This window comes from Ammodytes marinus, assembly GCF_949987685.1.
Source record: "Ammodytes marinus genome assembly, chromosome: 17".
Lineage (NCBI taxonomy): Eukaryota > Metazoa > Chordata > Actinopteri > Uranoscopiformes > Ammodytidae > Ammodytes > Ammodytes marinus.
The window spans coordinates 1,704,371-1,722,492 of NC_137221.1; the positions used below are offsets into that span (position 1 = coordinate 1,704,371).

General features: G+C 42.4%; 4 protein-coding genes across 4 annotated transcripts in view; 1 reads left to right on the top strand and 3 right to left on the bottom strand.

Moving 5' to 3' along the window:
• LOC307263823 (protein NLRC3-like) overlaps window positions 1–18,122 on the bottom strand; it is a 138,150-nt gene that overhangs the window by 75,372 nt on the left and 44,656 nt on the right. The window lies entirely within an intron of this gene.
• LOC307264035 (uncharacterized protein) lies at window positions 499–1,877 on the bottom strand (the record flags this gene model as incomplete). The annotated part of the gene is made up of 2 exons (XM_080045360.1): window positions 499–1,590; window positions 1,749–1,877. The coding sequence occupies 2 exons, from the start codon at window positions 1,875–1,877 to the stop codon at window positions 499–501; spliced, it is 1,221 nt and encodes a 406-aa protein (XP_079901486.1).
• LOC307264036 (uncharacterized protein) lies at window positions 3,725–9,199 on the top strand (the record flags this gene model as incomplete). The annotated part of the gene is made up of 6 exons (XM_080045361.1): window positions 3,725–4,002; window positions 5,224–5,310; window positions 6,142–6,270; window positions 6,509–6,803; window positions 7,177–7,380; window positions 9,016–9,199. Exons 1-6 carry the CDS (start codon window positions 3,798–3,800, stop codon window positions 9,197–9,199), a joined length of 1,104 nt encoding a protein of 367 aa, XP_079901487.1. The 5' UTR covers window positions 3,725–3,797.
• Window positions 10,994–17,990, bottom strand: LOC307263833 (RNA/RNP complex-1-interacting phosphatase-like). Its single transcript, XM_080045107.1, has 4 exons — window positions 17,845–17,990; window positions 15,933–16,210; window positions 14,829–15,029; window positions 10,994–11,971 (listed from the first exon to the last, which is right to left on the bottom strand). Exons 2-4 carry the CDS (start codon window positions 16,169–16,171, stop codon window positions 11,425–11,427), a joined length of 987 nt encoding a protein of 328 aa, XP_079901233.1. The 5' UTR covers window positions 16,172–16,210; window positions 17,845–17,990; the 3' UTR covers window positions 10,994–11,424.

Genomic DNA, 18,122 nt, shown 5'->3' on the forward strand with positions numbered 1-18,122 from the left:
AGCTGGGCCAAGGGAAGAAAAACCTCATTCATTATTTTATATTAGAGATTTTATAATGATAGAACTCTGGTTCCATATGGCTGAAGTATTCCTTTAACGTATAAGGATGATCATAAGGATTAAAAGACTGGATCGTAGTCAGTGATATGTCGGCTGATGAGCTGAGTCATCAGAAAACTACTGCTACAGTAGATTTTACTCCTGGATCATTTATCTGGGTTTAATCTTCGTTTGTGTGGTTGCTATGGGCACAGAGACTCCTCAACAACTAGAAGACTCCACAACAAAGTGACTTGTCAAAAGACTTTTATTCAAATTGCACATTTCAGACACTTTAGGCGACAACACCGTTACCTTTTTAAAGTATATTGCACATGTTTTGTAATTTTTGGCTATTCTGAGTTCTCTACAGTATGAACTCTTCATGTCCTACACACAGACATTATAGGCAGCATAACAAAAGACAAATGTTGGTTGTTGTAACTCAGCTAAATAAAATCACTCCCCTTTGTTAAAGTACGTCATCAATGCAGCTCTAATGTGTGACCCCTCCAGCTTCACACGCTCAGGTAAAGCTTGACCGTGTGGCTGGATGTTAACCGGCCTATCTGTGACCTCCAAAGGAAAACTGTCCCCACGTTCCTCACAGATGTTATGGAGAACACAGCAGGTCAGCGCCATCTTCTTGCTGAGCTCCAGCTGGTTGTCATTTCTCTTCAGGAGACACCTCCATCTTCCCTTTAACCTCTGGAAACACATCTCCACCACTGACCGGGCACTGCTGAGTCTGTGGTTGTAGTTCTGCTGTTCTGGGGTCAGTTTCCCCGTGTCAGCGAAGGGCTTCATGAGCCAGTCCTGCAGGGGGTAAGCCGAGTCACCGACCAGGTAATGTCCTACGTCACAGCCTGCGACGGTCACCTTGTGTTGCCCCAGTAACTCCCCGTCACTGAGTGCTTCCCACATCTGAGACTGACGCAGCACTCTGGCATCAGGCACACTTCCCGGAAAGCCAACACAGACATCCCATAACAGTCCGTTACCATCTACAGCCGCCTGCAGCACCACGGAATGCCATCCTTTACGGTTGCAGTAGTCACGTGGGTAGTGCCGTGGCTTCAGTATAGGAATGTGGCTTGCGTCTATCGCACCAACACACTGCGGTATTCCCCAACGCTTTTGGAAGACGGACGCCATTTCCACCAACTGATCAGCAGCGGGAGTTCTGATGTGGACGGGAAGCAGCACCTTGATGGACGCGCTGCAGAACGCCTGAACACAGACGCACACGGTACTGACGCCGACTCCAAACAGACGGCTGATGGTGCTGTATGCACTCCCGCTGGCCAGCTTCCACAGGGCAATGGCGACACGTTTTCGAATCGGGACACACAGACGGAAGTTGGTGTCCCTCCTCCCCAATGCAGGCTCTAGGCGGTCACAGATGTATTCGAACGTCTCGCGGGACACATGGAAATTCAGCAGGAATTGTTCCGGGCTGAAATCGGGAACAATCGTGTCCCACCAGTGCTGGGATCGCGGCTGCGCCCAGATAAGATGTCGCCTCCGCCTGGCTATCCGCAACAACACCAACTGTAATCAAAGAAAACGAGGTATCATTACTTTATTCACCTTTTAGATACCAGCCGCTTAGTCGATGCTAGAGGGTTAGCTATATTGAGCTAGCAGGCTCCTTTACAGCAAAGGCTAACAGCGATAATACGGCCAAAGTAGGAGATTGATATATTTACCCTTCTTCTCGAACGTATACGGTATTCGCGCTCGCGCACAGAGAGTGCCTGGATCAGTTGTGTTTGGTTTTCTAAATTCACTGCCAACGCGAGGAGCAAAACCTGAACAGCTGCGCCGTGTTTCACCATTGTTGTTGTTGTGTTTGAAACTGGCGCGGGCATGGAGCATGGGAGGCGGGGACCTATTATAGGAGGGCGCGCCGCGAGCGTTGCTGGGAAAGTGGTGACGTATGTAGACGTTTGCAGTGACGTCATGACGTTGCTCTCTTGTTGTCTCTGGCCGGTGTGAAACCTTTTGTATACTACAGTATGTGTGAAACCCAAACACACACAAACAAACATTTGCACCATCTTAAGAAGACAAATTACGTAATTTATTTCAAAGAAACCGTATTCAAATGATGGGGCTGATAGTGGTTTTTTTATGGGTTCCAGCACACATTGGGATAAGAGGAAATGAAATGGCAGATAAGCTTGCAAAAGATGTTACAAAAAAAGCACAATTGATATAAGTATAAATATAGGTAAAATTAAAGGTATTATTAAGCAAATACTGAATAGGAGATGGCAAAAGCAGTGGGAGGAAGAGCGGAAAGGAAGCAGGTTCTACAGAGTGCAAAGGAAAGTGGGAGAAATGAGATGTGGAGGTAAGAGCAGAAGAGAGGAGTCGGTTCTATCAAGACTGAGATTTGGGCACACTGGTCTGAACAGTACACTGTTTTTAATAGGAAAACATGAAACAGGCAGATGTGAATGTGGGCAAGAAGAGACCGTAGAACATGTTGTTATGCAGTGTGAGAGATATGAGGAAGACAGAAGGCAGATGAGGGGAAAATTCAGAAAAGAAAAAGTAAGTTTTGATTTAATAGATATTTTACAAAAGAATTATATTTCATTTTCTTGGGCAACTAATTTGTTTGTGAAAATATAGTATTTTAATTATTATTATTTATTTTAAAATTTTTTAAGCGAGGTTGTTATTTATGCCACACTCCATTTAAAGGCTGCACGCATGACTTTAAAATATCATTGCATCTCAATTGGTGGTGTGAAACTGTGGAATGGTATGAGCACGGAGCTAAATCAATGTCCAAACATGATTCAGTTAAAAGAAACATTCAAAGCAATGATTTTTAACAGTTACAGGGATGAGGGAGAGATTTAAGAAGGAGTATAGAAGTATATTAGGAGGAGTAGAAGTATATTAAAAGGAAATATTGTATATTTGGGGTGTGCTTATGGTGCATCATGTTGAGTGAATGTTTGTATATGGATATATTGATTGTGTGGATTTGTGGATGCATGTATGTGTGGATATGGATATGTGAGTTGTACAAATATGGAGATATGGACGTATGAATTGTGTGGATGCATATGGTGGATGTATTTTTGTATGGATGTATGTGGTGGATATTTCATTTCATTTTTCGTTTGAATTTTGTTTATCCTCGGGAGACCAATTGAGGGGTGGCTCTCATTTGCAATGGCGTCGAGTGTATATGGATATATCGATTGTATAAATATAAAAAAGAAAAAAAAATTATTATAAAGTTATTGAGCTGTGGAAAAGGGGTAGGATCAAATAAGTTTATACTTCTTCCTACTCCTTTTCAGGCATATCAATTCAATATGTTATTTGTTTATTTTTATTTTTTGTTTATTTTTATTTGTGAAATCATTTGAACATATTTTTTTATTGTATTTTCATGCTTTTAATTTTAATTTTTTTGATATGTCTGAAATAAAATGTAATCAATCAAATACCATTAGACTGCGGTAATGCATCTTTAAGTCGTTTGCCAACCGCCAATAAACAATACACAAGAAGAAGAAGAGCGGAAGTCGTCGTGTTGTTGTTATCAGAGCCGGAAGCAGCTCGGTCCATGCGGTTAGCAGAGCAGTTGTTCCCGGTTGGTCCAGACTATAGATAGTATATAAACGGGTTAGCTTCGGTCCAGACTATAGATAGTATATAAACGGGTTAGCTTCGGTCCAGACTATAGATAGTATATAAACGGGTTAGCTTCGGTCCACACACAGTGAACCGTCATGTCTCGCGCGCAGACCCTCCGGCGCTTCGTCTCGGAGCGGCTGCACGCGGCGGTGGACGCGGCTCTGGAGGAAGTTCTAGAAGCTTTTGATAAAACCATCGAGAAATATGAACAGGAAGCGACCCTGAGTCAGGAGGTAATCTCCCGCCAACACGCGCTGCTCTGCGCGCTACACAACCCGGTGATGCAGGGCGGGAACGCACGTGAGTCTGGCCCTTTAAATACAGTCTATATATGGGCTGTTCACATGTTCAACAAACATGTAAAGGCTCTCAATTCAACCAGTGCTACAGTTGTCAACTCTTGATCATTTTTTTTAACACAAAAATTCCCATGTTATTTATTCACTTCTATTTGTATCACTTCATATGTGTGATTGTGATTACCGGATCGCTGCGGTAACAATCCTCTAAAGTCAGATTAGTTCCAGAACCATCTGCTACCTCCAGGAAGGAGGCTTTGTTCCCCTAAGACCCAAACGAGACATGTCCACCTTTGTTCCAGCATCCATCAGGCTGTTTTTTAGATTTCTTTATTTAGAAGGGACAGCGCACATTGATAAACATGAGCACCAAAGGTTCAACATGTAAATGTGCCAGATTTAGCCATGCAGTGCTGATGCTAATGTTCACCTGTAGTCCCTGGCAGGTAGATGGCTTAAAAGAAACATTAAAAAAGAAAACTACAACAATACAACACATAAGCACAAAAACAAAATGACAACCATTTTTCCAGCCCATAACAGGTTGGTGATGTCTGAAAAACATGAAGCAAGTAGCATACAGATAAAAGTGCATGAACATATAGCACGTTAAAACACATAAGCATTTAAAGAAAGACAAAAAGCACAGACAAGGAGCATTCAAGTGGCATGAATGCAGACAAAAAGCACAAACAATTAACAATACTGTTCAATAAAACAGTAAGCCCCCTCCCCATCCCGCCCAACCCATCATACTAATGCTAAAAGCCCTACTAACGTCCTACTCATACCAAAAGCCCTACTAACACCCTACTCATACTAAAAGCCCTACTAACGTGCTACTCATACTAAAAGCCCTACTAACGTCCTACTCATACTAAAAGCCCTACTAACGCCCTACTCATGCTCAAAGCCCTACTAACATCCTACTCATGCTAAAAGCCCTACTAACGTCCTACTCATACCAAAGCCCTACTAACGCCCTACTCATGCTGAAAGCCCTACTAACGCCCTACTCATGCTGAAAGCCCTACTAACGCCCTACTCATATTAAAAGCCCTACTGACGCCCCACTCATATTAATGTTGACCTCAATTTGAGTATATTGTGGTTGTGTATGCGAGTATGTGTAGGCGAGAAATTCCCAGATAAAGTTGAAACTGGATGAATTGCACAGCCTTTTATTTAAAGTTTCTTTGTTTGTGTGTTTGTTTCTCTGTAGCGGCGGTGACTGAGCAGCTGATGGTGAGGAAAGAGGATCCTCCATCTTATGACACCTCCATTGGTCTAACCCACAACCACAACCAGGGTAGGTAGGGCTTAATGGGAGTGTTTCTTCAGTGGATAGATAGATAGATAGATAGATAGATAGATAGATAGATGGATAGATATATGGATGGATGGATAGATAGATAGATAGATAGATAGATGGATGGATGGATGGATGGATGGATGGATAGATAGATAGAAAGTTGTTTGGGGGGGTTTCTCCTCAATACATTGATGGATGAATGAATGGATATAAAAGTTTTTTTAATGTACATTTTTCAAGATTTTCTTTTAATAAAAAAAAAAATATTTTTACATTTTAAACCGAGCAGGAAGTCAGAGTGTGACAGAAGCACCAACGAGAGAGAGTGAGCCTCTTCCATCTCCACAGCTGGACGCCATGGAGATAATCCAGTTTACATATAACAGCACAGCAGCAGCAGCAGCAGGGCCCTATAACAACAGAGCAGGCAAGTCAAGTCAGTGTTTGTGTTTGTGGGGGTGTGTTTGTGTGTGTATTTGTATGTGTCTACTTTGAATGTTAAATAGTTTAGGTAGTTTAAATAGTAGTTTTTCCAGTATTTCTATCGTTTCTTTTTGTCAAGTCAAATTTTCAATTACATGTCAGACATACAGAAGAGTCTAAATGAGGTTTATCTCTGACCCACGGTGTAATAGGAACAACACGATAAAGTAGAATAAGAAAATGATGAACAGTTTTATTTACAGTAAGTAGATTATGAATACTAAATAGTGCAACAGGGTACAAAATAAAATCGTATATAAAAAATGGAATAGAAAGTAAAAAGTAAGTAATTAAATTAAATTGAAATGTGCAATGCAATGAAAAATCTTTACAATATGTGCTCAGCAGGGCCCTATAACGGAGCAGCAGGGCCAGAGGGGGCCCCCAACCACACACCCACACCCAGGGAGCAGACACCCATGCCTGGGTCCGGCCCCCACCGTGAAGCCACGCCCGGGTTGGTCCCATTCGCAGGTGATTACACAACATGGGAACTGAAGTGGTAAAAGTTAATGTGAAATAAGAAAAAATCAATTGATAAATGATCAAGACAAGGCAAGTTTATTTCTATAGCAGAATTCAGACACAAGGCCATTCAAAGTGCTTTACAGGGGGATAACATGACATACATCAAGATTAGACATTAGAAGTTGCATTTAAGTACTGTAGCACTGGTTAAATTGAGTTCCTTTTTCCCCTTTTTTGTCCCAAGCATGTGCCATGGCTAACCCTAACCCTAGCCCTACCCTGGGTAATGCATGGGGGCCTCACCCTACCCTGGGTAATGCATGGGGGCCTCACCCTACCCTGGGTAATGCATGGGGGCCTCACCCTACCCTGGGTAATGCATGGGGGCCTCACCCTACCCCGGGCCATGCAAGGGGGGCTAACCCTAACCCCCAGCCCGCTGCAGTGGGCGTCCAGCTGATTTCATCTGATACTGAAGACAGTGCGGATTACTGCAAAGACCGGAAAGAGGCCAGACCCCCAGCCACATGTAAAAAAAGGTACAACACACACACTCACTCACTCACTCACTCACTCACTCACTCACTCACTCACTCACTCACTCACTCACTCACTCACTCACTCACTCACTCACTCACTCACTCACTCACTCACTCACTCACTCACTCTCTCTCTCACTCACTCACTCACTCACTCACTCACTCACTCACTCACTCACTCACTCACTCACTCACTCACTCACTCACTCACTCACTCACTCACTCACTCACTCACTCACTCACTCACTCACTCACTCACTCACTCACTCACTCACTCACTCACCCCTGTCAATGGGCCCCTTTACTCCATTCATTCAGCAAAGCAAAATGTTTTCTTTCCCCATCTACCTCTCTCTCTGTCTTACCTTCCCAGATTCTTCAAGCCACCCCCATATTGTCGCATCTGTAACCAAACATTCAAATCTCAGAGGCGCTTGATCCAGCACGCTACAGCCCACCTTCAGGACCGCACGCCGGGCTGTGGCGTGTGTGGAGAGGTGTTTCTGACCAGCAGAGGTCTGGAGGTCCACCTGCAATGTCACCAACGCAAACACAGCAAGGGAAAGGGGAAGGCACGGTTCGTAAGGCTAACCCTGCGTTCCAATACCCATACTTTCTGATAATTAGTTTGGTAGAAAAACTGATTTAGGATGTCCAGATTCTTGTGGTCAGATTTAATATGCTTAGAAAATACCCGGATGTCTTACTAAAACGGTCCGAGATTTTTAGTGTTGAAAACAGAATGCTATTTGGGCGATTCTGACCCACAATCCAGTGCGCACGTGAAGTGACGTTACATCGACAGAGCCTCCATATGAAAACAGACTGGGATGCAACAGATATGAATGTTATGATGTAATAAATAAGTTTGTCCCAAGTGTATGCAGGGCTCCTACGCAGTATGGAAAAGTATGGAATTTAATTTGTAGTAATTTCCAGGTCTGGATAAGTATGGAAAATATAAAAGAGAGTATGGAAAATGGAAAATGATTTGTGTTTCCAGACAATTGCCCCAACTCTCCAAAAATACTTATAAAATACTAATCAAACCAGCCGGTTAACGCTATGATAGGCAACCAAACCAGCTGGAGGCTGGTGTGTGATGACACATCATGTATGGTTTAGGTGGATGTCCATGGCTGACGAACAAGTCCCACCTGTTTGGGTGTTCATTTGAATGCTTCATGTGAAAAAGCCAAAGCCCACTGTCATTTACTTTGGTTGGTTAAACGCTAAACTAACTCCCTCCTGTAGTCTTTCAGCTGCTGGATTCAGTATTGATTGGAAGATAAATGTAGTTTATTGAAAAATACACTGCAGACTATAGTTGTCCTCAACAGAAATTCACTTCACAGAATTTTCTATTGCATGTAGCATAACGTTTAAATAGCTAATTAGAGGTTACTATTAAAGATAGCTCTGAATTAGTCAACCACTTCCCCTGTATGATATTACAGAATGTAACCTTCATTTTGGTTCTTTTTCTTTGGCCAGATTATCAAACCACATGTTAAAGGGCACCAGATTACAGGAAATTACATCTACTCATTTAAAAATGTTTTGGGGGAGTACCCCCAGATCCCCTTGGGGGTACTGAATGCCTCTTAGGCCAATAGAATTATCAAACTATAATTTAAAATGGAAAATGATCATGTTAATTCCAGCATAACAACGCAGGCCTACGTCAGGTAGTAGGCTATATTACTACTGTTATTATTGTGTTTTTCCTACTGCGGATGGCGCCTAATTTTTCACCAAAAATGTGTTTGCATCCATGCGACTGAAACAGTTTGCCATTTTGCGTCAATAAACAACGTCTGGCGAGTCGAGCAACACTTATCAGAAGTGGAGAGCGATCCATAATAAATGAACCTTGAGTTTTTATTTGCTTTTGAGTTTGGGCAAAGAGAATGTCATGGGTCGATGTGAGTTCTCTAAGGGCTTCAGAACCATTTATTTATATAATTAGCATCTAACTATTTGTATTCGGATGTCAAATATAGACTGAAAAATCTACAGAGAATCCTGAAAATTTGAGTCTGGAAAAATATGGAATTTTTTAAATGGAAAATGTGTAGGAACCCTGTGTATGCCTACTGCATCCTAACTAGATTCTATTTATGGTCGGATGTAGTATGTAGAATAGGAAAAAAGAAAGAGTATGCGATTGAGGAGTGCAGGTTATAACTCAAACATTTTCCAATCTTTCCAGAGCCTCTCCTGTGAAAGAGTCATCAAGCCGAGAGCGACGCCCACATCGTGACACGCGCATGGTGGTTCCACCAACCAGCTGCCAGGACTGTGGGAAGACCTTCGACCTGGAGTGGAACAAGAGGAAGCACAAGTGTGACGAAAAGAAGAGCAAAGGGAAAAAGGACACAAAGAAAAAAGCATAAAGGGAGCCAGCAGTCAGACCGGACCCTCCCCACTGTCTGTCTGTTAGTGGAAGGCAGCCCCTGATTGGTTCATGGAGTCATCAGTCTAGCTTCCTAAAATCAACCATATCCAACAAGTTTATTCATCGATCTATGTTGACGTCAACGACTACAAGAACCATGCAGGGGCTGCCTTCCACTAACAGACAGAAAGTGGGGAGGGTCCGGTCTGACTGGAGGCTAGATTGATGACTACATGAACCAATCAGGGGCTGCCTTCCACTAACAGACAGAAAGTGGGGAGGGTCCGGTCTGACTGGAGGCTAGATTGATGACTACATGAACCAATCAGGGGCTGCCTTCCACTAACAGACAGAAAGTGGGGAGGGTCCGGTCTGACTGGAGGCTAGATTGATGACTACATGAACCAATCAGGGGCTGCCTTCCACTAACAGACAGTGGGGAGGGTCCGGTCTGACTGGAGGCTAGATTGATGACTACATGAACCAATCAGGGGCTGCCTTCCACTAACAGACAGACAGTGGGGAGGGTGTTCTGAAAAATCTGCATTTTTTTGTTGCAGATTAGATGCAAATAATTTATTTTGTATAAGAAAATCACAATAATTTGAAAACGTTTTTTATTTATTTATGCAAAGATAACTTTATTTTGAAAATATGATAAAAAAAAGCTTCCTGTTAGTGACGTGGTTTATTCTCCAAGTTGTAAAGTTTCCTAATGTTCCTTTTCAGAAATAAGAAAGAGAGTTTACAGATAAACATTTATTATTTTGTATAAGAAAATCACAATTTGAAAATGTGATAAAAAAAATAAGCCAAGCTTCCAGTGACATGGTTTATTCTCCACGTTGTAAAGTGAAATGTCTTTCTGAGTTTAAAGTGTGTTCTACGTTCTGTAGAGTTCCCTCAGGTTCCTGTGAAGGGTTCTGTGTTGCCCCGGTGACGGCTTGCTGTTACAAATTCTAATAAAATACTTTCTCTTCCTGGATTCTTTGTGACAAACTGTTTGATTTAAAAACATTCTGAACTCAACATTAAACTCCCCACCTCTCTGTCCAGGCTTTAAAGGTGGAGTCAGTGATTCTGGAGAACACTTGTTGTTAAAATCACTGTGTAAAAGTCAGTGAATATCTCCACATGATCCGTTACATGTCTTTATGGCTGTGTCTTGATTCAGAGACCACGCACTTGGTAGGACGCAGTCTCGCGGTCTATGAAGGCTATAGCCTATGAAGGCCGATTTTAAGGCCGGTTTTAAGGCCAACGAGCCTTGTTAAACGAGACGGTCTCCGCAGGTCTCCGTTTACGAGCATTTCCGGTTTACGTAACAAGCCGTTACCTTGCGTGACGACTCGCCGCTCCTGTGCTGCCTAGCAACCCTGATTGCTGCCAACGGAGACAGCCCTGTCAGCGGAGGAAAAAAGAAAAATAAGTTGTCTACCAGACGAAAAGAAAAAAAAGTACAAGAAAAAAAGAAAGGAAGATAAAAGTTAAGAAGATGGAGCAACACGTTGCTGTTTTGTTATTTTTTATTTTATTTTATGCAATCTCTGAAAAAAACGCAATGAATCTTGGGATATGTTGGGCCACGAAGGATACATCTGATGCAGCCTTCAAAACTGCTTCAAAACCGTGAAACGAAGGCTGCATTTCACGACCGCATATGAGGAGCCTTGCAAGGAGCCTTGCAAATGGGACAGCCTTTGCGCGCCGCTATGACGCAATCGGTCTTCAAATGCAGCCTACGAGGCCGGTTCCAAGACCGCAACCCCTGAATCAAGACACAGCCTATGTGTGCTGAAAAAAATCCACTGTTGATACACAGCCGAGGCTCTGTAAACTGGTATTTAAAGAAAAGGGCCACAGTAGCTAGCAACATGCCCTAGTTTACGGAGGCTGGGCAGCGGATCATTAGGAGATATTGACAAAAGTGATTTTGACTATAAAAGTATTCAACAGAATCACTAACTCCACCTTTAACCAATGACGTAGAGTGACATCACATCGACGAAGCCTCCGTATGAAAACAAACGGGGATGAGACGGATATAAAAGCAAGAGGCAACATCAAAGGGGCCATGTTAGGATGAAATAAATAAGTTAAAGTACGTCCCAATTGTAGCATACTGCATCCTAACTAGATTCTTTTTATGGTGTAGTATGTAGAATAGAAAAAAGAAAGAGTAGATTTGGAACGCAGGGTATGTCTTTGCATTGTATTGTCCAGCTACTTCTTGTCTCCCCAGCTGTACATGGGCAGAGAAGAGGGGCTACATGTGGGGGGTGTGGGCAGTAAAGGTGTGGGGTTATGTCTGGGTGTGGGCAGGAGGGCTAAGCTAGGTGTGGTGGGAGTAGGCAAGAGGCCGCTCGCTTTCTGAGCCTTGCGTCGATGTTTAGATTGACGTCTTCGCCGGTTAGAAACTGCTGGTGTTTCTGTCTCCCGCTGTGATTGGGGGTCTACTATGGTGTGTGTGTGGGCTTCTGTGTGTGTCTGTGTGGAAGCCTGTGTGTGTGTCTGTGTGTGTGCTTGGGTGTGTGTATGTGTCTGTTCAGGGGTCTGCGTGTGTGCAGTAGTAAGGTCATCCAGTGTGGGTCTCTCCACAGCCCCTCCCCTAACCATCTGCCCCCCTGTCTCCTCCATGCCTTCGTTGCTTCTCTTGGTTCCTGTCAGTAGGTCTTGGATGTAGTTCTCTCTCTCCATGTCGTGTCCTCGTGAAGAGTTGAACAGATTGACGGCCATCGCAGCATCAAACCCGTCCACATCTATCAGGTATCTGCAAAGATATAATGTCACGATTCTTTAGTTTTTAAAAGGTGCAGTGTGTAAAATAGGAATATTTAGTGGCATCAAGTGAAAGATTTCATGCAACGCTCCCTTGCTAACCCCTCCCTTTGTGAGAATTTACAGAAGCTACGGTGGCCTTCAGGGACAAGAAGCTAAAGTTACTAAAGATGGCATCATCCACCACTGCCTCAAGTCTTTCCACAATATCAAGTGATGAGGTGAAGATGTATTTAGTTATTTATTCTATAGTACTTCTTCTTCTTCTTGGTCTTCCAACAGGTGCATTTCACAAATATTTACTATGTGCAATTAGGAATTTCTACTTCATTATCATTTTCAAATATTATGAAGGAGATATTATGATCACTTTCATGTTCAATACTAAAACTTTAAAGGTGTAGTCAGTGGGTCTGTAGAATGCTTGTTGTCAAAATCAGTGAATATCTCATGATCTGCTACCCGATAAAACTGAAGTAATTGTCTTTGGTGCCAAAGATGAACAATTAAAAGTCAGCGCACAGCTTACATCCATTATGTTAGAAACCACACCCCAAGCCAGAAATCTTGGTGTTGTCGTAGACTCCGACTTGAATTTCAAGAAACACATAAAATCAATTAATAAATCAGCCTACTACCACCTAAAAAACATATCAAGAATTAAAGGGCTTATGTCTCAGCAAGATTTAGAAAAACTTGTCCATGCATTTATCTTTAGTAGACTTGACTACTGTAACAGTGTCCTTGCAGGCCTTCCAAAAAAATCTATCAGACAGATTCAGCTAATTCAGAACGCTGCTGCTCGAGTCCTCACTAGGACCAAAAAAGTAGATCACATTACCCCAGTTCTGAGGTCTTTACACTGGCTTCCAGTCACTCAAAGAATTGATTTCAAAATACTGATGTTGGTTTATAAAGCACTAAATGGTTTAGGGCCAAAATACATTACTGATATGCTGATACGTTATGAACCGTCCAGAGCCCTTAGGTCGTCTGGGACAGGTCTACTTACAGTCCCTAGAGCAGTGGTGTCAAACATACGGCCCGCGGGCCGGATGCGGCCCGCGAGATGATTTAATCCGGCCCGCGACTTGTAGAGCACACATTTATGAGCATTTCAAAAAAAAAAGTAAGTCTCTAGCCCATTCCTGTGAGGAGATATGAATTTTTAAAGAAATAACCAAAATGCTCACTCCAGCCGCTAGGGGGCAGCCTAAATAAAAAAAAAGCACATTTTAGCAACGTGGGAAATGGTAAATGGCAATCTTGCTTCACCGCTATTAATGTTTCCTCCAGTGCTTTATGGCAAAGTAAAAACCAAAAAAATAAAAAATAAATAAAACAATTTTTATTTTTAGTGCTGAACAATTAATGTACTAGCAAGCGCGATGTGTCCGCGGCTCTGCACATGCGAAACGAGCAGGAGCATGCTAGTGTAGGCCTACAAGATTTATTTCCTAATTTTCCATGCTGCTTTATTTTTATGTTTTAAATTGGGAAAAACGAATTCCAAAACAACCAATAACCTCTGTATTTAAAAATAAATCAAAACAGTAGAAGTTGCACTTTTATTAAATTTTATTTTGTACTGTCTGCATGTTTGCACAAAATGTGTCCCTGTACATATAGTAAACAAAATTGGACAACTGTAACGTCAGTGCCTGTTGTATTTGTGTATTCAAATAAACAGTTGTTTATTTCATTAGTGCGTATTGGCATCTTTGAGCAAAATACCCCCCAAATTTTTGCTGCGGCGCTACGCGCCGCACCTCCTATTCCCATGGCCAGCAGCAACCTTTACTAAGACATTTCCTGGGGGGTACAGAGATCCCTTGTGATCCGTGATAATGTAGGTTACAAATGTAGACTGAGTGATAAAGCATATTACTGAAAAACAAAGCTAGAGATTTGGAGTTGATGTACGTTATTTTGCCATTATTGTACTGGTCCGGCCCACTTGAGATCAGAGAGGCTGTATGTGGCCCTCGAACCAAAATGAGTTTGACACCCCTGCCCTAGAGTTAGGACTAAACAAGGAGAAGCAGCTTTTAGTTATTATGCACCAAAAATCTGGAACAAACTCCCAGAGAACTTGAGGTCTGCTGCAACTCTCAGTTCTTTTAAATCGAGTCTGAAGACTTTTTTGTTTCCATTTTAACCTGCAATTTTCATTTTATTTGCTTCTTTTATTCGCTTTTAAATGTTTTATAATGTGTTTTATGTATTCTAATCTTGCCCCTGTAAAGCACTTTGAGTGGCCTTGTGTCTGAATTGTGCTATAGAAATAAACTTGCCTTGCCTTGAAAAAACAAAAAGTACCCTGCGTTCCGAATCTCATACTTTCTACTATATCGTTTGGTAGAAAAAAGATTTAGGATGTCCCGGTTCTTGTGGCCAGATTTAGGATGGTTAGAAGTACCCGGATGTCCTACTTCATCCGGCCAAGATTGTTAGTGTTGAAAACTGCATCCTATTTGGGCGATTCTGACCCACAATCCGGTGCGCACGTGAAGTGACGTCACATCGACGAAGCCTCCATATGAAAACAAACGGGGATGAGACGAATATAAAAGAAAGAGGCAAGATCAAGGCGCAATGTTATGATGAAATAAAAGAGTAAAAGTATGTCCCAATAGTATGCCTACTGCAACCTAACTAGATTATTTTTATCGTCTGATGTAGAATAGAAAAAAGAAAGAGTATGCAATTCGGAACGCAGGGAATGTCAAGCGCTTTGGGTCTGTGAAACATCAGGGAATAGAGCTACACAGGCGGAGTCCATTTACCATTTATTCAACATGGTCACATCTCATGTCCTCACCTGCAGACCAGGTATCCCGTGCTCTTACCTGCAGACCAGGTATCCCGTGCGGTTGAGCCCGTGTGTGCAGTGCACTCCGATCAGCTGCTCGTTGTCCTGGTTCTCTCTCAGGAACGTTCTCACGGCTCGTTTGAAACTCAAGATGGCGGCGTCGCTGGGCACATGGCGTCCTTCAGTCGGGATCTTCACATAGAGACAGGACTGAGGCACCTCACTGGGGCTGTAGTACCTGATGGGAGGGGGTGGAATGGGTCACACATTTAAAGGGACACTGTGTAACATTTTAAGTAATTTATTAGCTAAAGTCAATGTCCTCATTCATAAATATGTCCTCATTGGTGTAAAATCACCTCTGCCAATAATCTGAATTATCCTCCTGAGCGGAGAATTACAAATATTAATATTACATTTTGTACATTGAGCAGGCAGGTCTTAAGGAGGCATCCACGTTTTGGAATGTCATCAGGTGCATTGTTTAGAATTTAGAATTGTTCTTGTCCTTGAAGGCCACTGTAGCTTCTGTTATTATTCTAAAGGGTTGGGGTTACCCAGGGAGCGTTGCATTCTAGAACTTTCTTGATGATGTCATATTACACACTGCACCTTTAATAGTTGGTAACCATAGTACTGAAATTCCACGGTTCTTGATACACAATTTGAATAACTAATTAAAATTAATACCTTCATTAACCAATTTAGACATATCTTAAATCTGCCAATCTCTACCTGTAACTGTTTTAATGAGGCTATATTGTACTTTCACTCATTTCATTTTAATTCCAGACATTCTACATCTCTGTCTAAATGTTTCAATTGTTTTGTCTCTTTATCAGCTGTGTATTTAAAGTGTTTAAATTGTATATTGTGTTGGGCGCTCCGGTGGCGTAGTGGATAGAGTGTGTACCATATTGGCTCTGGCCTTCGTTGCAGTGGACGCAGGTTCAAATCCGACCCGTGGACCTTTACTGCAGGTCATCCCCCCTCTCTCTCTCTCTCTCTCTCTCTCTCTCTCTCTCTCTCGCTCTCTCTGTCTGTCTCTCCATTTCAACTCTGTACTGTCTAATAAAGCTTGAAAAAAAATCATCTTTAAAAAAAATGGTATGTTGTTGTTTTTGTATTTTCCCTGTCTTACCTGGTGGTAAAGGTGAGGTCTATGATGATCCCCAGCTCTTCACTCTTCTCCTCCACACGGTGCAGTAGGTCCCACAGACAGAAGGTTTCTTCAGAGGGGACACGTCTGTTCAGAGAAACGCTCAGAGGAACTTTAAACGAGATGAAGCGCGTCCCGGGGATCCTGCTCCCCACAGGACAGTAGTCCAGCCACCGAGCGGGGACGCCACCTCTCTTCTTCCTCTGTCTCTCACGAGGCATCAGGGACGTTAGGAGGGCGGGACTGGGTTTATGGGCCCTCTGGAATATCACACAAACATTTGAATAGATTGACATTTTTATTTCGTGTGAAAGAAAAACAGAAAAACAGAAATTGTCGTACAGAAAATAATGTTTTTCTTTTTTTTTTTTGTATTTCTATGCTTTATTGACAGTGCAGAGACAGAGCCGAAATGGGGCAGAGAGGGGAGTGACATGCAGAGAACGACCGCGGGCCGGAACCGAACCCGGGTCTGCTGCTGGCCGAGGCCCATGGGGGGGACGCCCTACCAACTGAGCAAAGGGCGCCCCGAAAATAATGGTTTTACACAAAATAGAAAGCTTAACTAGATATAAGTGTGTGTGTGTGTGTGTGTGTGTGTGTGTGTGTGTGTGTGTGTGTGTGCATGTGTGTGCGTGTGTGTGTGTGCATGTGTGTGCATAGCTAGATACATGAACGACAATCACTTGCTGATTGGAATAACATGTTGGAAAAGGAGTGGGAAGAAGTTCACAACTGTTTATTCCCACCCCTTCTCTGTAACTCATGGTATTAAAGCTTCTTATTCATATTAATAAGTAGACGTTCCTTTGTAGAGCTGCACAATGTGAGCACAACGTGGGATTATATTGTTCAAGGTGGAGTCAGTGATTCTGTAGGATGCTGAAAAGTTGTTGTCAAAATCAGTGAATATCTCCTCATGATCCACTACCTGTCTGTACTGTGTGAATATCTCCTCATGATCCACTACCTGTCTGTACTGTGTGAATATCTCCTCATGATCCACTACCTGTCTGTACTGTGTGAATATCTCCTCATGATCCACTACCTGTCTATACTGTGTGAATATCTCCTCATGATCCACTACCTGTCCATTCTGTGTGATCTGAAAATAATCCAGTGTTAAACTGCTAGAGCATGTGGCTAGCTATGGTGGGCCCCTTTGCTTACATCCCAGTTTACAGAGCCTAGGCTATGTATTGTCAACACTGGATTATTTTTCAGCGCGCACACAGTAGGCCTGCGTACAGATAGCGGATTGTGAGGAGATATATTTACTGATTTAGTCAACAAGCGTTCTCCAGAATCACTGACTCCATCTTTAAGTACATTTTCTAACGTTTTTATTTTGTATGAGTCCGTATGACAGGTGGCCTGGAAACCATGGACCTATACAAAGCTAAACTATCAAAACACACAGTGAAGCATTGTGGAACATTTCCCCTGGATAACATCACACAGTGGTATAAAGATGAACCAATCAGGTGAAGTTAACTTTTCATCAAGTCAGTGTTGTTCATTTTACAACTGGATTTGATCCACACAACCAAACATGACATTGATAAGAACGATTCCCATTCAGGGAGCCATAGGAACATTTGGGTGACACCGTTGTATTTTATTTAAACCCAAAAAACAACACTCCCTTTAGAAATGACCGAATTTAAGAACTCCCTATGCTGTGTGTCTACGGCAGCGAGCGGTTAGAATAACTTTAAAACAAGTGTAAGTTTAGTATGATAACGTAAGTTTAGATGCTTTAACTGTACGCCGAATGTATGAAGAGTCCATACTCGTTTACAATAAATATTAATGTATGTTTCCAGAACTATGTTTCTGGATACATTAGCAAGTTAAACATTGAACAGACGTATGTTTTAATAGAGTTTCGTACCCGGTGTGGCGGTGTAGACTTGGTAGCGTTCTATCGACACATAGTTAAAAACTTAGAAGAAGTGGGTTAAAAAAACGTAAAATCCAGGAAACTCATTAAATTATGTCAATTTCAGTGTTTCACACACAGTAGGTTTTCACCAAATACTAGGCTATAAATGAGGTTTTCATGTGCAGCTAACAGTTAGCACATAGCAGCATGGCAACGGTCGTGAAGCCACGTTCCATTCCTACTAACCTCACGCCCGAGCGTAACGTAGCGTTGGGGACGTCGACGTC